The sequence below is a fragment of the Cyclopterus lumpus genome, chromosome 17 (genome assembly GCF_009769545.1).
Source record: "Cyclopterus lumpus isolate fCycLum1 chromosome 17, fCycLum1.pri, whole genome shotgun sequence".
NCBI classification, from domain to species: Eukaryota; Metazoa; Chordata; class Actinopteri; order Perciformes; family Cyclopteridae; genus Cyclopterus; species Cyclopterus lumpus.
In genome coordinates this window covers 15558872-15577577 of record NC_046982.1, presented here as the reverse complement: position 1 = coordinate 15577577, position 18706 = coordinate 15558872, and the positions used below count along the sequence as shown (strand labels likewise).

General features: G+C 39.4%; 1 protein-coding gene across 1 annotated transcript; it reads left to right on the top strand.

Annotated features, from left to right (window-relative positions):
* Window positions 1-1951: 1951 nt before the first annotated feature.
* Window positions 1952-17373, top strand: tfr1a (transferrin receptor 1a). Its single transcript, XM_034554707.1, has 18 exons — window positions 1952-2131; window positions 7909-7953; window positions 8851-9088; window positions 9631-9814; window positions 9945-10170; window positions 10262-10384; window positions 10540-10635; window positions 11480-11619; window positions 11724-11875; window positions 11990-12109; window positions 12299-12384; window positions 12502-12565; window positions 12675-12742; window positions 12843-12910; window positions 12994-13087; window positions 13191-13412; window positions 13695-13853; window positions 14660-17373. Exons 2-18 carry the CDS (start codon window positions 7921-7923, stop codon window positions 14900-14902), a joined length of 2316 nt encoding a protein of 771 aa, XP_034410598.1. The 5' UTR covers window positions 1952-2131; window positions 7909-7920; the 3' UTR covers window positions 14903-17373.
* Window positions 17374-18706: the final 1333 nt, after the last annotated feature.

Below are 18706 nucleotides of genomic sequence, written 5' to 3'. Positions count from 1 at the left end.
ATTTCCAGTGAAAGTCCAGAACCACCCCCACCTTGCAATATTGTTTTTTTCCCTGAGAAAACCTTTCGTGTACGGTTTTCGCACAGTTGCAGGATTGTAATGGTGCCATGAGTGGCAGCCTGAGATATTATGGGAAGATGTTAGCTTGCTGTGCTGCTCACCTCTAACATGTCTGACTCAGAGGCAACAATTCAAACAACCACTATTACCTGCTGCTTGTAGCCAGTGCCGAGTAATGACACGGAAAAAAGAGTCATAGAGACTGTCTGCTGACAGTCTCTATGGTGACTTCACATTCCTGGCCTGTGACTGCAGGAAACTACAACAACGACTTTCTGAGAAAAATGCAGTTGAACTTTCAGAGCTCTAAATCTTTGAATGTGAGACTGCTGTTTCTTAAAGAAGACAGAAATAAATTATTATCATGTCCACCGTTTTGTTTCGGTAGGAGATATACGGCAACTTTATTTGTGTAATCTTGGGTATGAACATGCATGTTCTAAAAACCAGCGGACTTCAGAATCAGAAATAGTTTGCACATACAAGCCGTTTGTCTTGGTGTTTTGGTGCAGGACAATAAATTCAGTGCAAAATGTCAAGAGGCATAATATTAAACAGAAAACTCTGCAAAATAAAATATGAACAAATACAAGAACATTTTTAAAATATATCTGTTAAAGTGGAAGAGCTGTACAGTTTGTGCAGGAATGGGCAAAAGTTCACAGTATAAAGTAAGGTTTAATGGGATTTTTGAAGTATATATCTACCTGGAAATTAATATAGATCTTCACATTAGCTCCCTTTTTATGTTTCTTGAAATTTAAAAGCAATGATGGAAAGTGACCAAAGATGTGGGAAAATTATGCTGTGGGAAAATTATTAAAATTTGAGCTCAGACCTCCCAATGACTGGTTTGCACAAAATATACACTAGCAGCCTGGCAGCAGGCATAAACATGTAATTACTGAAGATACCCAAAAGAGCAATTATCGGGACAGTAACACAACTTATTAAGGCTGTTTTGGTTGAAGAATCAATAATTAAAAGTGATGGTAAATAAATGGGATTGCAAAACCAGCTATCCAAAAACTAAAAAGAACCATGTTTACAAAGATTTACTAATAATTTACCAACATTGGCGTCTGCGTCGGTCGTGCCTACCACCAATGGCCAATCCCAGGAGCTGTCTACCCTCTTTGGAACAGGGACTGCATAAATAACCACATTATCAATATTGTCTCAATTTCAAGCTGCTGGAATAGGCGTTGTGTTTTTTTGTAATAAATGGCCAATCAGACTACGTCTACCTTTGCACTAAATAATTTACCAGAGTTGGCTCATGTGTGTATTAGAAAAGGAGCCGATATGGTCCCAGACAACTTAACTGGAAAGAAAATCTGTCCGTCTGACTTAGTCAGCACACTGATGACCAAACTAAATAGGCCTGCACGCACTTTACTTTCCTAAAGCTGATATTTTCACAGCTGCAGCATAAAGAAAACCCTATTTTGTGGACTGCAAGGTCTGAGAAGTTAACAGTCCTCAGCACACTGGTGTTATGTTTGTTCTCATTTCAAGGTGAGCTCCAGAAAGGAGTCGTTGATTTGTCTATGACACACTGGGGGTCATTCAAGGTAATCCATGCCTGAAGTGACCCCTAGGCTTCTTTCCAAACTAAAATACTGGTGTGGTTATTTATATTGGAACTAAAAAAAGCTTGTCTATAATTTGCAACATGAACGGTAAATTTATCATTTGTTTTACTTTTTGATTTATTTCTCCTGGTATCCCATCCAATTAATACAAACAGATGTGGTAAAAGTGTTTTCCCTTGCCTTGTATATAAACCATACCAACGGTGTTAAAAAGCACATAAAGCCCTGCCCTCTACAACCGGTAGGAGGACAAACAGGATCTCGCGATACTATTTGGCCGGATGGGACGTCATAGCTACGCCTCTGTAGTAAGCGACGGCCAATCCGATAGGTATAACTGGAAGCAGCATGGTCAAGGGCAGCGGCTGAACGAGGCAAGATAGCAAGGAAGCAGCAAGGCAGCAACAAGAGGAGAAACCTCGTGTGAACGGCTGTCACGGAAGAAGTCAGTCGTTTTGAGCTGTGTTGAAGAACAGGTGAGAGCTTTATCCGACACAAACCGCTCGCGACCATACTTCAGACCCAGCCGGAGAAGTGTATTGTACTGAAATATAACGTTAACACTACAATAACGTTACTCTGTCTGCGGAAGGACATAATACCTCGTATTTATTTGGAGAGTTTATTAAGAAATGCCAAATGAATTGCAACGTTTAATTCGCTCATTTGAAGTTACTTTAATCCTGACGTTCAAGGAAGTATAACGTTACAGCAGCGAAGGCGGCGACGCCACATGTCACTTGTGTTGAGACCCGTCTCCTCTCCTTCATTGCACCGTGGGAACAATGGTACAATTAACTGTACGTTATTCTCCGTTATTGTTGTCACATGGTCAATGCAACAAGGGCGCCATAACTAGAGAAGCCGGTAGTCGCGTTCAGGAAGCTCTGCTGTGCTAAACGTGAGCCGGAGGGTGCTTGGGTCAAAGCCCTGAATGACTCTTCCTATTCAGGGGAGGGGGGCCGGTCACCGTCAGTAGGTAGACATTACACTGTCCCTGTTTACTGACCTTGACAGGCAGCAATAGGCTGCTGCATAGATAATACTTCAATAATCATAGCTGTAATCTCCAGTCTGGGAGAGTTTTTAAATAATCCAACTTGCTTGTCCATATTTAGGTGACGCTTTAAAAAACTATTTGACAGTAGCTTTCTCAATATATGGTAGAACTGTAGCTGCATTTGATTATGGATGAGTTGCCCCTAAGGCGGTGTTGTGTGGTATTAGTCATGCACATTAAACACAGACTAGCAGCAGGTGAATTTAAACGGTTGTCTTCCTTTGTCCTAAAAAAAACAATGTATTAAGGTAATTTAATTTAATGACACGTACACCTCAAAACAAGTGTCTTATTATTTAGAATAGCAGTGTTAAGAATAGCAGTGTTAAGAACCTATTTATATCTGCAGTGGTATTAGTGATCTGAGCATATCTGTTCCTGACTCAAATTTTAAGGCCCAAATGTTAGTTTATACCTGACAGATACCCTGATGCCATCTGGTGGGAGCCCTGTGTTCACCACTACTGTGAAACTGACTACCAGAACGTGCATCATAGTAAAAATGTAAAGAAACAAAATCATGTCTTGCAGCTCATGTCTGTACTTTAGAATGTCCTACTGTTTTTAAGAAATACTGGTGCAGGCCCAGTACATGGGATTTGCCTGACTCACTGTTCTACTTCTGGCTCATTTTCCCATCAGCTGCTTGGAGCTTTTCCCCAGTGTGACTCTCACATGATTTGCCACAGCACAATGACTCCTACCTACAATGACCCCTCTCCCCCTTCTCCTCTCCTGCTGCCCCAAACGTTGTTTCCCACACCTTTTTTTCTCCCCTTGACCGTGTTTCCCACTTTGAGCCTTTGTTCACTCTGTAAAGTTGGACACAGTGGATGAGACCAATCTGTGATGTAGTGTTTACAATATATATATATATATATATATATATATATATATATATATATATATATATATATATATATATATATATATATATATATATATATATATATATATATATATATATATATATATATATATTTTTACATACACAATCAGTATCAACATTATTTATACATGACTTAATCGTGTCCTTTCCGTAGATGAATACTGTATTCTGTTAAAAGAACTTAAAAAGGTGCTATTTCCTGATGCTTTGTCCATGTTGCCAGTTAACACTCAACCGCCAGTTAGACAGCATTGTCACATAATTGTATGGCATTTGGATAGGAGACGCCCAGAATAATTTAAACTCTTACTGTAACAAGAAAATGATCCAGCTCTTTTTGGAATGATGACGTGAGAAAATCACTTTATGCGGTTTTATGAAATGTGATGATTGTTCTTGCAGGAGTTGAAATGCTCCCACAATGCCAGGTTAGTAGGCAGTTTGTTTTTTGTAACAGCTGACTACACAATTAAACACAATGATGGTTATTAAGTCATCATCACACTGGCAAATGCATGTATTGTTGTACTGCATAGTACACATTAGGTAATGTTGTTAAGGTGTAACTTAAGTGGTTGCTCAAGTGCAGTGATCATTAATAAATTATCATGTAATTATTAAATAACTACAGTGGCTGCCTTCTAACTGAAGCTGTGTACATGTTAGATGACGATAATTTAGTGTTGAGTCAATAATTGGGCCATCTCAACTACCCTCAACAGTTCACAATAGTTATGTTGTAACGTTAGACCAAAAGTCTTCTTACCACATCTTCCATAACCTACTTTTTATGAAGAAATTGTTCAATTGTTTTTTACATTTTATATTACATGTCATTTAGCTGACGCTTTTATCCAAAGCGACTTACAATAAGTGCATTAAACCATGAGTCCAAACTCAGAACAACAAGAATCAAGCAAGTACAATTTCTTCAATAACGTTAAACTACAGAGTGCTATCCGTACGTGCCGGTTTCAAAGGGATTTTTTTCAGTTACTAAGAGCACTTTGAGGAAGCCATGTTTGATCCTGGAAGTTCACCCTTAAGACACTGACATTAATCTGTCTGCAGGGCTATGCAGTCCATGAATTTTGAAAATAAATGTTCAAGTTGAACTTTTTAATTAAACTATTTCCAGTCTCTTGCATGTTTAAAAAGAAAAGAAAGAAAAGATTTTCATTATTTTGGGGAAAGAACGGCACGCTCTGTGTCGCATCTTTTCTATATGTCCTTGACTACAAGTAAAATAAAATCTGTCCAGCTTCCTTTCTTGTTGGGGCCTGTGGCGTCCTCATTCAGCATGTATGTCTAACCAGTTAGGCCTGCAAGTGTCGTTCCTAGAAGGGTGCGACTCAAGTTTGTTCTTGCTATCTTTCTTGCACATACATGGCTACATAATATTAAATGGAGATACAAGTTGTGTTTCAGAGAATGCTGCAAGCAAAGTGACCTCTTTTTTTTTAAGGGTGTTTTGTTGAGTGTCTTCTTTGAACCTATTCTTTTGTGTGTTCTATTTAATATTGCTAATATCCATAGGTCTCTAGTGAAAAAGTGGCTAATCTGATTAAAGTATTAAGGCTTGGTATGTTTGGTATGTAAGATTAGACATCGCTCTGCCCACCTTAGAGAGCAATTAGCTTTACAAAGCAGCTAAGCCTGGTCTGATACCATTTTCTAAGGCCATATCTGCCAAGGTTGCGTGCAAAGTAGGCTATGAATAAGAAAAATGGGAAGCTGCTCTATTTTTATTTTTTTAGTTTCTGACCCTTAGGAGATGCGTACTTGCCCCCCACCCTTCAATGTTGTAGAAGTCATGGGAGTTGGGGGGGGGGGGGGATGTTGTCTGAGGCCGTTCCATGTTCTAAAGTTAGGTGCTCTTCATTTGGTGTTTCAGAGCTAAGTTATTGTGGGACTTGGTTCCAGGACCAACATGGCTGCACACTCATGTGCTTTATTGTTATACACTTGGAATACAGGGTTAGGTTTTTATCCGTGCTGTTGGAGTTTAGCAAGGCCATGTTTTAATGCTGGCCCGACAGATCGTTTGTCTCTTTTTTTGGCATTTGCCCACACCAGCTCTCCTCACGCAATGTCCAGTTTGGGATCTCCTTCCCAGAGAGCTTGTAAATTGGCCCCTTAGGGATCATTAAGAGTTTCTTTTTCTGCTTTTTGGTTGCTCGGCACACATCAATCGCTTCGGGAAAGCTCTGCATTGTTTTGTCTATTTTCAGTTTTAGGTTCACTTGTGTTTCATTACAGAATAAACTAAACATTGGGTACACAAAATAAGTTGTTTGCCTAATTTGACCATGTTTTGAATATGTGCTTTGTATCTGAGCCTATTCTCAACAAAGAATGAATTATTCAGTCCAAAGTTCAGTAAGTGTGGTAATATTTTAACCCATAAGGTCATATCATTATCAACTACTTTTCTACTACAGGGCTTGATAAGACCAGGGGTGTTTGAAAAGTTTTGGTCTTTTGTTCTTTGAAGGCCAGGCAGGGTAGAAGAGGTCATGATCATTGTCTGTCAAATAATCCTTTGCACCTTGTTGCTCGGATAAGAATTGGGTGAGAGTTGCGTTGTTTATGGTGTAAGAAGTTATTTTAATGTGACACACTGCTAGCTCTTCATGGAAATGCCTTTTTGTTAGAGGGATTTACTGTCATGTCCAAATTATTTTGCAAATGCTTTGACAGCATTTTAGGTCATTTGGTTTGAACTCCATTTTTTGTGTGAAGGGATGCGACTGGCTGTATCTCAAGTGCCTATTTTACGACTATGTTGCAAAATGTTACTTTTATAGATCGACGATTAATCAGAGCAGGCTGGATGCTTACAAACTATACTGGCCTCCTTCGATAGCCGACATTTTACATTGAGGCTCCATACTCATTATAGGGTCCACTTTTACAGAAAATATCTGTGTTCATGTGATGAACTCACGATAATAATCAACTGTTGCATACAAAAAGCAATGGCACTTGTTCTGACATCAAAGATAATTTTTTCTCCACCTCATAAAAACTCAAAAAACCCTTCAGCTCATGAATCCTTCTGGCAATAGGATTAGAAAATGTTGGCTAAACATTTGCGATCTCTGTGAACAGCGGAGTTTGCATAGTTGTATTTATGACTTGTTTTCAGCTTATTTATCCCCACAAAACCTCCATCTTTTGTCCACAATGCTGGACCTGTTACCGGTACTTTATCTTGCCTACCAATTTAGCGACTAGCATGCTACAGCTAATGGTGAACAACTGGTGCACTGCCAACACTTCCTGGGTAAAACATGTGCTCCAAAATGTCTTTTCCTCTTGTGCGAGTGTAGAAATAAATGGACTATTTTGTCTTTCTTTTTGTTGGGTCACATGGTGTACCAAAAGGTTGTCTCAAATAAAACTGAATGTCCTGTAGTCAACGGTTACGGTGCACAACTAACAAGTACATTGTATTTGGTTACCTTAATCATTGGCAAATGAAGCGAATCGGGCATTGGAGTTCATTGGATTGACAAAATGGCACCGGTGATACTCAAATGAAATCCTTAGCCAGCATTGGGGGTGGGGGTAGAAGGTCAGGAAGGGACCAAGGGTCAAATATCGATGAAGCAATTTTCATTGAGTGGTATGCAATTCTATACTGTAACTGTGTGTGTGTGACAAAGTGGGTCCAATCAAACATGGGAGATGCAGGTCTTGACCCATCTTGGCCACCTTTACTGCTGAAGCATCATACATAACTTCTCTCCTGAGGGTGATTGCATGCATAGCTCTTATTCCACTGATAGTGCATTACAATAGTAAAGAAAATATACAGACGACTTGGGTTTCAGGTCTTGTTTCCCTCTTGAATTGAAACCTTGCTTTGATTGGCTCTTATTTTGAATCAAAGCTAGTTATGCTGTTGTATTCTACTGGCTATTGAGTTCACATGGAGGCATGGAGTCTGTGTTGACCTGTGCTGGACACTGGCCTTTTGTCCCTAGGAACAGTGCTGCCTTTGACGTAAGCAGCAAAGGAAACCCCGTGGATGTTTGAACAAGAGGTGGGACGTGTTCTTTGGACACTCCATTATTCCCCAAAGTGGAACAGTAACGCACTGTATAGAAATACACTAAGACTTGAAAAATGGCTGTTTTTAAAAAAGGTATTTTATTTGTACCCATTTCATCTACAGAGAGTTTAAAACTCAACATAGTGTTTGGGTAGATCGTAACTATTAATAACCTCAAACGGTGCAAAAGTCAACAACAATCATTCTATCTTTAGGCTTCACTTATACTTTCCTTGTTTCTTTTTAGACTGAAGCAGAAATGGACCAGGCACGGTCAACAATATCAAAAATTGTGAGTATTCTAACCTAAATCCTAAAATAACAAGCTGAGGAACTGTCTTCCCATTATTACCTCTTCTGAAATGAGTGTCATTACAACTGCCCTTGTTGCACAATTGAATGTTGTTCTTTCATCTTGGGAACAAATAATTATTGCTTTTACATTTCGTTAACGTGTGTGTGGAATATTTTCTAATCGCTACAAGTGAGAACATTTTCAAATAATGCATTCTGTATTTGGTTACATGTTAATTATTGCTTCTTCTAGCTCTCGGAAAAAACCAGCACCACCCATTTGTAGTAAAGTTTGTCCAAACGATTGTTCAAAATTACTTTGTTTCAATAATTGCGTAGCCTGTAACGGTTCTCCATTTTCCTCTCGGTAGTTCTTCACGGTAGAAGATCTACTGCAGAGTCCTCATTATCAATCATATTTCATCCTTCTTAACCTCTCCAAAAGCAACGGCTGTAAATTAATATTATGTTTTTGTTTAACATTTTATGCATATTATTCATGAAAGATTTTTTGGTCGTTATTGGCACATGAACATTTAAAAAAATAAAAATAAATAAAAATTAGATTGACTGCTATGAGCTAAGGCTTAAAACCAACTATGACAGAGTAGAAAGAGTTTAAAAATCTTGTTCATTTATTGTTGTTTTACCAACAATAATGCCATTGTTTACTTTACATTATTTAGAGCATTAGCTATAACTTATATAGTCTTAAGATATTTAAGGTATGTCTTATTAGAACGTGTCACCAACATTTTTTTCAATTCTGTCATCTCAAGCGAATCATAATTATACAAAACACTTTGTAAAAAGCCCCATTGATCATAGGTTGTCTCCTCTCGGCTCCATAAAGATCTATATTTTCTCATCACACAGCATCATTCTGTCATTCTAGTTTAACGGGGAGCCGCATTCCTACACACGTTTCAACTTGACCCAGAACATGGAAGGCGAAAACAGCCAGGTGGAGATGAATCTGTCGTCCAACATGGACGAGGAGGTCGGGGGAAACGGCGTGGGAGACCACCTCAATCACAACTCTAACCGCAAACCCTACGCGGGTCAAAAGCTTGGACGCAAACCAAAGAACCTCTGCTTCATGGCCGCCACCACCCTCCTCATCTTCATCATCGGTAAGAGGAGGTCACTGAATGAAGCGGCTGTGTTTTATATGAAGTTGGTGTTCCTCAAGTGTCACTCATAGGGCTACGGTTTTGAATCTGTATCGATGGTGTCGCCAGTAAAGCAGCATGTCTTTTTGCCCATTCTGATGACTCTGCTTTGCGCATTAAGCCGCTTTTTAGATATACACTGACATATAAACCAACACAAACTTAAAATATTAGTTGTTGGTTAAGTCTCAAGGAGAGAAACTGATTTTTCTAAGACTTGCCCTGAGCCAACAAACAACACAAATGATGTCACATTAAGGTCCATGTGGGGCATGTCACACAATCTGCTTTCTATTATCAGAAAGCCATAGTGCAAGTGTGATGTGTCCCTATCTGAGCAAGGAAGAGACTAAAGGCTCTTATGTCTAGACTTTGTGGCTGTTTGGTTTAGACTAACTTGATTCCTTCAGTCTGTCCTTGAAAGTGTACTGCCCTTCTGTGTCAGTGCAATTGTTCCCTTTGGTCCCTGGCTGCTCCTCATTTGAAACCACTGCTACTTACAGGGTACTTGATTGGCTACCTGATTCACCGTAAGAAGGACTCGGCTCCCACCTGTGAAGCCTCTCTGGACCCTTTTGTAGACACTTTTGACCACGAGACTGGTGCTGCCCCCCTCATGGACTGGGATGATGTCACAAAGCTCCTCGCTCAGAAACTTTCTGCAGCCAAATTTGAACCTGTCTTCAGGTGGGTTTATAATTGCACACTCTGCTTGTAGGATCTGTGGAGAGGCAAAATGTCTATTTGTTAGTCATTGTTTCCAGTTTCCTTGTCTCCCTGTTCCTCTCACCTCATGCTGTAATTCCTCCTGTCTTAGTGAGTTTTCCAACACCAACCACCGGGCTGGTTCTCCAGGTGACGAGTCTCTGGCGAACAAGGTGATCAACAAGTTTAAAGAGTACGGCATGAACTCCTGGACCGATGAGCATTTCGTTAAGGTTCAGGACCCACCAGCTTCAGGCTACAACAAATTTGCTTACAAGAAAGGGAGGGATGAGCATCCACAGGGATTCCTGTCCTACAGTCCCAATGGAACAGCGACGGTAATTTCTAAGTTAAAGTATACTTTTTTTCCCCTCTTTTCTTTTTTGGGAGAAAAATGCAGTTTATTTATTTATTTATTTTTTGTTCCAGGGTGCCGTCTTGTATGCATATTACGGGCAGGAAAGTGACTTCAGGTTGCTGCGGGACAAGAACATCAACCTCACTGACAGGGTCGTGTTGGTACGTGTGGGACGGATCAGCTTTGCGGAAAAGGTGGGTGGTTCATAAGAAATTCAGGATGAGTTTTTAGATTACTGTAAACTTTCTTCTATCTTCAACCACTATACAATGTGTGATTTTTGGAACATGCGTTTGCTGTTGGAGGCAATAATAATTTACATGATGACTCTTTTCCTTTTTGCTTACAGGTAGCCAATGCTGCCAAAATGGGTGCCTCTGCTGTGTTGATCTACCCAGACCCCGCTGATTACTCTATTGGAGATTCCACTGCGCTCTTTGGACATGTGAGTGTTTCTCATTCAGAAGCAACAAGTTGGAGAATAAAGCCCACCAGAGAGACGTATAGACATATTTAGTTTGTTCAGTGAACTGATATTTAATCAATGGTTCCGTGTTTTGTTTTTATTTTGTGCTCAACCAGGTTTTATAGTCGCACAAAGGGTGACTACTGGCTTCACATTAATTCATTAGTGGAGGCTCGGGCTGCGTCTAAATGAGTAAACGCTGGAGTATTGGTCCGGAGTTATCTGTTTTGCTATCAGTACTTAAGAGAAAGAGGGGGATGAGACTTCCAAAAAATAATGCTATTGAGCAGCCTCGCAATTGTTCTTTCTCCTCATCTTTGCACGGAAATCAGAGTTGTGCTCTTAAATGAAACGTTCGTTACAGATAGAATACATATTATTTATTTTCTTCAAGATTGTTTTCAGTGATTATTCTTAAGTTTGTATAGTGACTTTTCTTTTGGAAAAAGTACTTTTGCTCCAGAAACGAGTCATTTAAAAAATATAAATGCATTCAAATCCAATTATTTTAATTTTCTTTGTATTCGGTAACCGAATCAATAAGTAGTAGTAGTATCAATAATATCTAATGACACCCATCCCTAGTGTTGGTAATGTATAATTTAAACAGGAATATTTGATGTCTAATAAAAGTAGTCTTGGGTATAAGAGATTAAAGGTTATATGTTTTTCATATTATTGTCTTCATTTTAAATGTAGAAGTTTGAGGTTAAGGCTCCAGGCTGCTGGGAAGATTAGTTCAAAACACAAATGCATTCAACATGTCTGTCAAATCACAGTTGTTGGCAAACTTGACAACTTTCCATCTGTCCGTCTCCCTCAGGTCCACATGGGTTCAGGGGATCCCTACACCCCAGGCTTCCCCTCCTTCAACCACACGCAGTTTCCACCTGTCCAGTCTTCAGGCCTGCCAAAAATCTTGGCTCAGACCATCACAGCTGGCATGGCTACCAATATTCTGAGGTAAGGCTCACATCCACTGTGGACAAACTGAAGCAATGTACTTTAATATTAAATATTCCTCTTGCGCTGTGAGTCAATAATATTTTATTGTCTGCATCCTACAGGCAGCTGGGGGGTCAGATTGAACCCGAAAGTTGGGGAGGCCACTACAAACTGGGAGAACAGAGCGACGTTATTACTGTCGAGGTCAACAACGTTCTTATTGAGAAAAAGATCAATAATGTCTTTGGGGTCATCAAAGGCTTTGTGGATGCAGGTAAAATTATTAGTTTATTTAAAAACAGATACTGTAACCAGGAAGTTGGTACAAAGACTCTCTTTTAAATGGTTTATTGACATTTAATGTCTTGTTAAAAATGTATTATTGTAGATCGATATGTGGTGATCGGTGCTCAGAGGGATGCGTGGGGTGCAGGTTTTGCTGCGTCGACTGTCGGCACCAGCGCCCTCGTTGAGTTGGCACGTTCCATCTCGGATATGGTGAAGAATGGTACGTTTTAATGGGAAATTGTGCCATATTCGTATTAATATTGCTGGACCGGCTTTACACGTCAAATTAGATCCTTCAATAAGGTTTTAGTATCTGAAGAAAGAAGTCAGGATATGTTTATAATTTAATACTTTTCATGCAGTTAGGGTGCTGCTTTTTCTCTTAATGCATTTCTCATCTTCTTGCCAGATGGATTCAAACCAAGGAGAAGCATTGTGTTTGCCAGTTGGAGCGCTGGAGAATATGGGAGTGTTGGCGCCACCGAGTGGTTGGAGGTGGGAAAGATTTCCCCAATTGCATTATTCTTGATCAGCAGCTTTTATGCTGTAATAATACTGATTACTGTGAGGACTCTTCCTGAATGTTTGTGTTCATTCTTTTTGTATATCCAGGGTTATCTTTCCTCTCTGAGCATGAAAGCCTTCTCCTACATCAACCTGGATAAAGTCGTAACAGGTATTTACTTCAGTTTTCCAGTCTATGAAATATTCAAAGCGTCCATATGCTTACAATATGACAGAAGAAGTGATTATCAGAATGACTAAATATAAGTCGTATTTTTCAGGTCAGAAAGGATTTAAAGTGGCAGCCAGTCCCTTGATGCACAGACTGATCGAGAGCACTCTGACTGAGGTACATTTAATACAAGCCTGCAGTGTTGTGAGTTAAATACTATGATACAATGTTTGTGAATTTTAAGATCTAATGTACATCTGCATTATCTTCTCCTTAGGTAAACTCTCCAAACAAGGATGGGACACTCTCTTCCCAATTTGCAAAGGGCAACATGGAATTAAATGTGTAAGTGGGACCAGGCTTGTGTGTGTACATCGCCGTGACATCCAAGCTGTTCTCACATCATCTGCCATGTGTTTATTTTCCAGGTTGGAGCCTCTAAAGGTTGATAATGCTGCTTATCCTTTCCTTGCCTTTTCTGGCATTCCCTCAGTCACATTTGGATTCAGCTCTGGTAACTCGGTACGTCATCCCGTCGTACTACAAGTTACTATCACGTTTGGTTCATCCTGGGATGTATTTTCCTTAACTGTAAGAATCAACACATCTTGCTTTCCCCTTTCAGGACTACCCATTCTTTGGCACAATGCTGGACACCAAGGAGAAACTGAACTCTGCCACGAGCAACCAGGTGGCTCAGCTGGCTGAAATAGCGACCCGGTTCGCAGGTCACATCGCGCTGAGGCTGGTCCACGATCATCTGCTGCGGATGGACTTGATAAAGTACAACAATATTATCCGCACTCAAGTTGGTCAGATCAACAGCAAAGTCAATACTGTTAAGAAGGTGAGGGTCTTATTAGTTTCTTACTGACATGGGTTGAACTCAGTCTGTATGCAGAGAGAAAAATAATCAATGATTTTAATTACATTTCTTTTAACATTCAGACTCTTTGTAAAGTAGCCAGGTTACATTTGTCTATTGCCTTTTTTAAATTAATTTTGTTGCTGTTTTTTGTCTAATCGCGGTTTTGATAATGTAACCCAATGGTATTCAAAAGCTGCACATCCGTGTATTTAGTTTATTCAGAATACCATATGACCCTGTGGATGCTATGTGTGCTTCCAGATGCAGCCCCAGCTGTTGCCCAAGGCCCTGACAGTGCAGTGGTTAATCTCGGCCTCTGGCTCCTACAGCCGCGCCTCTCGCAAGCTAGTGGAAGACATCAAGAACAGTGACCTGGAGGACATCGAGATGTGTCGTATCATTAATGACCGCATAATGATGGTGAGACCTCGACTAGAGAAGTTCAAAAACAAATATTAACGCTGCAATTTCTATCTCTATGCACTCCTGTTCAACTCCTTACATGTCTTAACAGGGGGGTGGGGTATATTAAGAAATTAATCTGTTATGTGCTTCGCTGTATTGCTCTGAAAACCTGGAATCAGTGGCAGAGTTTCTTCATGTAGGATATCCATTTATTTTAGCGAGACAGAGTTGGAACAGTTTGGGATATTTCACGACACGTTTCTGTGTTTCTGGCTTTGCTTCTCTCACTGCCTTGAAGTGGGTGGTTGGGCAGAAGAGATGATGTCATGTACCTTCTTGCCCCAATCCAAATTTAGCAACATTTGAGTCTCATAGATTACATCTCTAGTTGGTTGCTTATTTTGTCAGGTCTGTCAATCAAATCGGATAGACCCAAACCTACACAGTCCTGATGAAGCGGAACCGCAGAGTTATTGAGTGTTAAACCAAAAAAATCCAAGCCGTTTTTAGAAACTATAACTTTGCTTTCTTAATGTTGCATATTTAAAGATAAGGAAATGTACTCGATCCTTGAGAAATAAGTTTTCAGGTACCTAAAAATAAAATGTAGCATAATGTTAAAGCTGTCTTTTCTTGCATAGAAATGAAACGATAGCCTTCACTTTTATGATTATGTACCAAAGAAGAAGGGCACCTGTGAAGTTTATTTTTTTTTTAGACTAAATGTAATTAAAGAGTCTTTAATCTTTGATTGTCCGAGCAAAACAATAAGGCAAATGTCCCCCTTTCATCATCCTGTTTTCCTTCGCTTGTTTCTGTAGGTGGAAAGGAACTTCCTGTCCCCCTATGTGTCTCCCAGAGAGAGCCCTTTCCGCCACATCCTGCTGGGCTCCGGGCCGCACACTCTCAAGGCTCTGTCCAACCACCTCGAAGCCCTGAGGACCGACCACCCCGAGGCAGACGGCGACCTGTTCCACAACCAGTTTGCCTTAGCGACCTGGACAGTTCAGGGATGTGCCAACTCGCTAGCAAGCGACATCTGGTCTTTGGATAATCAAATCTAAAAAGTAATTTCGCCCCCTTCTCCCTGACTCGTGTTTGGCCCTCTTATCACAACTGGTAGTCAGACGCGCAGCTTTTTTTAATAGATAAGCTGCTCGAAGGAAATTATAAAATTAGGGCTGTAACTAAATGGATACCAGTTGCACGGTCATCACCTCCAACAAGTGATGAGCTCATCGTTCTGAAACTCTCAAAGTTGTACTTGCGCCATACCTAAAGTTTATAGGGTCGTCCACTTTTGGAAGAAAAATTCCTCCCATGATTTTTAACATGTGACCTTTCAATACGACATTCTGAATAGTTTGGTGCTAGTAACGTCTACCTTTTTTAAATGCCCATGACATGTAGCACTACTACTTAAATTGGTGTTACCTCATGAATGTTAAATGTAGGGAACTTAAGGCTTCTTCAGCACAGTATCATCAGGTCATAATCACAGGAAAGGCTGTGTCTGCCAGCTCAGAGATGAATACAACTCAAATGACCAGTATGGTATTATAAGCTAATGACTTTCCAACTGTTTACCATAATTATTACAGATTAAAACTGCTGGCATTTCCACTACTGCTGCTGTAGCCTCATGTTAAAACCTGAGCTGGTTAGAATTGGTAGCTATAATTTCACACTGTGCTGAAATCTGCTGCTCAACTTATTGTCAGATTTGGAAGTTTGGAAGAAAATGAGTTGAAAATAACACCGTTATGTTGCATAGAACACATCTTGAATATATGTTAGACAATCAGCGTGGTGTCATTTAACACATGCTGCATTGATCTCTTGGAACAGTCCTGAATAATAACTAATAAATCAGAATTTCTTAATGACCTGAATGGCCTTCTGACATGAGAGCAAACCTATGCAGGCCTTTCAAAACCTGAGGGAGGAGGTCTCCAACCATGTGGCACTGAAACAGAAAAAACGTACGTCTATTTATTGTGTTATTTATTTATCAGTGGCAGGGTTCACTATAAATATTTTTTTATTGCCTTTTTATAAAAAAATGTGTGTATAATTATCGGGAGCAGTGCCTTTCATAATTATGACAGTTATACTGTCGAAATGACAAAAGCAGCATCTGCTTAAAAGAAGTGTACATGTTGACCGACGGCCAGGACTGAACACTGAGCAGACGGCCGTCACTCGGCCAACGGCGCTACTCTGAGGTTATAACGTTAGCTGACACCAGATTGGTCTGGTAGCCGAGGCCAGCTCTCATATCACAGCGCTGGCTGTCAGTGCTGGTCCCTTGGTGCATGTACGCCTCTCGTCCTGACAACATTATCGGCAGCAGTGTCTTCCATAATGTGAAAAAAAAAGAAGGTAGTTTTTGCCTACCAGTGTGTGTCCATATCGGAGGCAGTGCCCTCCATATTTCACTGTAGGAATGGATGTTTTTATTATCGGGAACAGTGTTTTCCATAATGTTTGTATATACACAGTGCTACACAAAGAACAATGTGTCGTCTGCCGCTTGAGATCCCTTCAATGATGTTTACTTGCTTTTGTAGTTTCTTATGAAAAGGTTCCACATCGGCTCTTTATGAAAACATTTCTCCGTCTGTCATTAGAAAGGTAAAGAATCTGTCTCTTGTTCTGGGTTTCTTTAGTGAGCTGTTTTGTCATTTCAAGCACACGCTGATAATTCTTTTCTCTGGGCTTCATGATATAAAACTGATATGGGACGTCTTTTGCTTTCAAGAGATAAATGTTCCCACCATGTTTGGGACCCCAGATTACAGCGGTGTGGTCCAGTATCTCCAGACTCCAGTTGAGTTATTTAGTGTAAAAGTGAATTCTACTTTCTATTGTGATGTGTTCATTCATTGTTAAGGGATTTCCTTGTGCCTTTGTGTCATAACTGTTTCTACATACAGTACTTAAAGAGGTTTTGGACTGTGACAATTTTGGCTTGTTTTGCTTAGTTTGACTATTTAAAAAAAAAAAATAATAATAATAATAATTTCTCCTGTTGTCAGCTAGAATCAAAAGTTACTGGTTTAAATGCCTGTTATGCTACAACACCGTAAAATATATTCACAGGAAAAATGTAAGTAAAACTTTGTAAATGGGATTTTGAAATTACACACTGAAAGTTACAGTAGTTGACGATGTCCTTCTTTAGCAAATTTGCTATGCCTTGTCATTTACAATCTTTAAAAAAATTAATTTAAACCACAATGCTTCAACAGAGAAACCTGCACTGTTAGTTTTAGATCAATAGCCATTTAAAATGATCTCTTCTCAAAGAGTTTGAGTGACCTGACCTACTGGGCTATCATGGGGCTTGTTCTGGAAGTTACATTTCTGTTATTAACTTGCTGAGATGTGGGAATTGGTCAACAAAATTGGTCTTTGGTGGACTATCAACAACTTATTTTAAATCGTTAAAACAATTCTTTTTTTTCCCCTCAAACTGTATTCAAATTTGCTTTGCTTCACGCTTTCGTTGCTGCAATAAACAATCACATCAGAACTGTTGAGTTGTGGTCTAATCATTAGTTCAAATGATCTACCTGGTTGATTTGAGACTTCCTTAGTTTTTTCTTTTTTATAAAACAAGCTCAATTTAATTTGACTGCTCATTTGGAGATTGTATTCATAACATGCCTCATTCTGAATGTCTTTGGATGAGCTGTAAACGACTCACGTACTAATCTACTTAACAATGAATACCTCTGTTATAATTGCATCAAAGGGGTTTAGTGCAAAACTTCTAGTTCTATTTCTTCCACATAATAGTAAATATGTAGGATCTGGAAGCACTGGATGCAGTTTAATGAAGGATTTGGAACAACATAAATCAATAAAAACGAACAAGGCTGTTGTGACCATCTTTAACCAGAAGGTGGAGACAAAGTAAAACATGTTTGTATTCAACTGTCATCTTTAGTCTCACTGAAATATGGTAGTTCATGAAGTGAATGTTTTTATTTAATTAGGAGATGGCCATAAGAGGGTCCAAAACATGATCCTGTCTAAACTGAATAGAATTATTAACCATATACTCCTATCAATTGCACTTCATTTGAATGGAGCAGCATTAATAATGTTACTAAGTTTTTCTACTGCTTAATTATGACTTAAAAATATGTCTGAATACAGTTTGGAGCCCTGGTCATTCAATGTACTACTTTTTTTTGTAGAAGTTGCAGCCACAAAGTGCAGCAATATTGCAAATGTGTGGCATGTTGCTTTAAGAGTGGGCTGAAAGCCTGAATGTGGACCAGAGATGGGAGAGAAATAAAGAGCTTTCACTTCGCAACGGATTCCTGCTGCAGCAAACATCAAGAATATTGGTGGAGGAAATGCAGACAACAGTCTTAGCTTAAATGAGAGGAAATGTATGAACAGGAAAATAGAACAATGGGAAATGTCTAAATGTTACCAACTGAACATTGTACCAATCCGTGAGGAAATGTACATGAACCCGAGAGCAACATGCACAATCTACAAACGATATTTCTCTTGTAGTGTGGCAAGTAGAAATATCTAATGACTATACCAAAAATGCACTTCTCTTTAAGCTATGGTTTCTTTTTACTTACAGGCTAATAAATCAATGAAAAGGTAGTTGCCAGTTGTGAAAATATATGTATGCAGTTGAAGCTATTGGAAATGTCACTTATTCACTTTTGTAAGAAATGCGGAACAATGATGCTGCTTAAACTGTTTTATTCAATACAATGAGATTAAAAAAAACAAACAATTAATTTAAACTGAACTGTGTTAAAGCTAAGGAGCAACACATTATTTAACTTACTAACTACATTTACAGACAGAAACAAGCATAAAAAAGAGCCAGTCTG